This window comes from Rhincodon typus, chromosome 43, assembly GCF_021869965.1.
Source record: "Rhincodon typus isolate 14 chromosome 43, sRhiTyp1.1, whole genome shotgun sequence".
Classification (NCBI taxonomy): Eukaryota; Metazoa; Chordata; class Chondrichthyes; order Orectolobiformes; family Rhincodontidae; genus Rhincodon; species Rhincodon typus.
In genome coordinates this window covers 8,205,942-8,209,230 of record NC_063374.1, presented here as the reverse complement: position 1 = coordinate 8,209,230, position 3,289 = coordinate 8,205,942, and the positions used below count along the sequence as shown (strand labels likewise).

The following is a 3,289-nucleotide window of genomic DNA, read 5'->3' as shown; positions in this document are numbered from 1 at the left end:
CAGGGTTAGATACAGAGTAAAGCTCCCTCTGCACTGTCCCTCCCATCAAACACTCCCAGGACAGGGACGGCACAGGGTTAGATACAGAGTAAAGTTCCGTCTCCACTGTCCCTCCCATCAAACACTCCCAGGACAGGGACAGCACGGGGTTAGATACAGAGTAAAACTCTCTCTACACTGTCCCCCCTCATCAAACACTCCCAGAACAGGGACAGCACAGGGTTAGATATAGAGTAAAGCTCTCTCTATGCTGTCCCCCATCAAACACTCCCAGGACAGGGACAGCACAGGGTTAGATACAGTGTTTATGAGGTTAGCTGGAAGTCTATCAATGCAATAATATTGCTTTGACATTAGAATGTGGATAGAGAAATTTGTCCACATGGTGAGTCAGGTGAAGGTCAGTATGCAGTATGCAGTGTCAGTGTGAGTGGTTTACTGGGGAGAGCCATTGCAATGGGAATGGAGTATAAAATTAGGGGAGTCTCGGCATAACCATACAGGCCTTCAGGGGAGAGCATGGCTGGACCTAACCTCAGGATCAGAAGCATTTCGCACACAGTTCACTGGACTGACTCCTGGGATGGAGGATGGACAAGTCCAATGAGAAACGAAATGCAACATTTCCATGTTTGTGGATGACACAAACATTCGGGGGAGCGGGTCGGGGACCGGAAATGTGAGGACAACACAAGGAGCCCTCAGCGAGACGTAGACAGGTTTGAGCCTGGTAGCTAGAACACGCCCTGGGGTAAATGTGAGGGTTTGGGGAGAGCTAGAAAGTGCCTCCTTGATCAGGTGGTGTTAAGGTCCAAATCAGCCAGGGGTGGCCTCACTCAGGACTGACTGAAAACTAACAATTCAATACGAGAGTAAACATGTCTTGCTGCATTTGGACAAAGCCTCTGTGAGTCTGCGCCTAGAGTATCATGTACAGTTCTGCTCTCCTTATCTAAGGAAGGATCGACTTGCCACAGAGGGGAAAGATGTGCAGGGTAGGGTGGACTGGCCATAGGTAAATGCAGGGTTACAGGGATGGTGTGGGGTCTGGGTCTGGGTGGGATGCTCTTCGGCATATCGGTGTGCACTCGGGCCAAATGGCCTGCTTCCATACTGTAGGAATTCTATGATTCTGTTCTGTGAGGGAGTGTAGCAAAGTTTCCTGATCCTTGGGATGATCCCAGTGTCCCAGGTGGAGAGATTGAGGAGACAGGGCCTGTATTGTCTGGGCTTTAGAGGTGACCCGATTGTAGGATACAAGACTCTTTCTCTTGACGAGTTTGGGATGCATGGAGGAGGTTTCCCCCCTGGCAGGGGTGGGGGTGTGTCTAGGACCAGGGGTGACACTTAGTTTCAGGAGGAGGTGTCGGCCATTTTGGGCATGAGACGAGAAGGATAAGGGGTCAGCCATTTTGCCACTGAGAGGAGGAGGATAACGGGTTGGCCATTTTAGGATGAAGACAAGGAGGTTAAGGGTTTGGCCATTTTGGGGCTGAGACAAGGAGGATAAGAGGTAGGTCATTTTGGGACAGAGACGAGGAGGATAAGGGGTTGGCCATTTTGGCACTGAGATGAGGAGGATAAAGGGTTGGCCATTTTGGCACTGAGATGAGGCGTTTAAGGGGTCGGCCATTTTGGGATGGAGACAAGGAGGTTAAGGGTTTGGCCATTTAGGGGCTGAGACAAGGAGGATAAGGGGTCGGCCATTTTGGGATGGAGACGAGGAGGATAAGGGGTCGGCCATTTTGGTACTGAGTTGCAGAGGAATTTCTTCCCTCAGAAGGTGGGGAATCTTTGCCACAAAGGGCAGTAGAGGCTCAGTCACTGAGAACGTTCAAGGCGGAGATCAAGAGCTTCTCTAGACATCAAAGACATCGAGGGATGGGGTGCGGGGAGCCACGATCTCAATCGAATGGCGGAGTAGGCCCGAGGGGCCAAATCTCCTGTTCCTGCTCCCGTTTCTTGGGCATTTCCATGAGGCCCAGGCTCAGGGAGGCCTCCGATGGTGCTGCCCCCTTCCCTCGTGACTCTGAGCTGATTCGAAGTGTGGAGCATGCGAGAGAAGGAGAGAGCCGAGGGACGAGAAAATCGGAGGCGAAAACCTTGGCCGAGTGGGCGACTGTTTAATTTTCTGTCGAGCAGCAGTGAGCGCTCCATCACCGCCCCCCGCCCCACCCTCCTCAGACCCACACGAACCCAAGTGTAAAAAATAAATTATACAAAAATACATTTCAGAATAAATAGTGAGCAGTGGCTGGGCCGTGGGAGGGGGTTCCTTGATTATCCATGGGGTGGTTGGGGGGGGAGGTGGTGGGAGAGAATGGGGGAAGGGGGTGGGGGGCATGGTGGTCCAGAAACCATTCAATGTAGAGTGGGCAATGCCAACTCAAAGATGGCCGCCCAGTGCTTTGTAAATGACCCGCACCCACCGCACTGACCATTCCCCACACACCCCACCCCCACGGGTTGCCAGGTGCCTAAAGGGTCACCAGGGTGGGGGAGCTGAGCGAATCGGACGATTGGTCACCACCGCTGCTGCTACCACGGCGATGGGCTGCGGCGCAGGGCTCCGGGGGCGTGTACAGGCCCGAGGCCTGGCCGGAGGGCCCGGGGGAAGGTTCCAGATCGAAGGCGGCGCCGGGGTAGGTGAAGGTCAGGCCGGCGGCGTAGGGAGTGCCCGAGGGGGTCCGCACCACGGTCGGGGTGTGCAGAGCCTCAGGCTCCGGCCCATCCCGGCTGGAGGAGGGCTTGATGGCCACTCTCGGTGGCTTGGGCCTGAAGGAGCAGTCCGTCGCCCTGGCGACCGCGTCCCTTGGCCTCTCCGAGGATCCCTTGGCCGTTGCGGACGTCAAGGGAGCCTGGGAATCGTCCGGGATTTTGCAGATGGGCTGGTGGGCTTCCAGGATGAACTCGAGTCTCTCCTTCTCCTTCTGCAAGTCAGCGATTTCCTTCTGCAGTCCCGATTTCACATCCTCCAGTTGGTCCGTTTCCTGTGAAAATCAATTGAATTGGTTCTCCCACACAGATTTAAACAGGGAGTCACAAACCACATTGTCCCCATCAAACAACCACAGAACACAGTGTTAGATAGAGTAAAGCTCCCTCTACACTGTCCTCCTGATCAAACACTCCCCAGGACAGGGACAGCACGGGGTTAGATACAGAGTAAAGCTCCCTCTACACTGTCCCCCATCAAACACCCCCAGGACAGGGACAGCACGGGGTTAGATACAGAGTAAAGCTCCCTCTACACTGTCCCCCATCAAACACTCCCCAGGGACAGGGACAG

General features: G+C 54.5%; 1 protein-coding gene across 1 annotated transcript in view; it reads right to left on the bottom strand.

Annotated features, from left to right (window-relative positions):
• Positions 1-203: 203 nt before the first annotated feature.
• LOC125487659 (fos-related antigen 1-like) overlaps positions 204-3,289 on the bottom strand; it is a 26,571-nt gene continuing 23,485 nt past the window's right edge. The window contains exon 4 of the mRNA XM_048619634.1: positions 204-2,990. Coding sequence (XP_048475591.1) covers positions 2,478-2,990 — 513 coding nt within the window. The 3' untranslated portion in view covers positions 204-2,477. The remainder of the gene's footprint in view (positions 2,991-3,289) is intronic.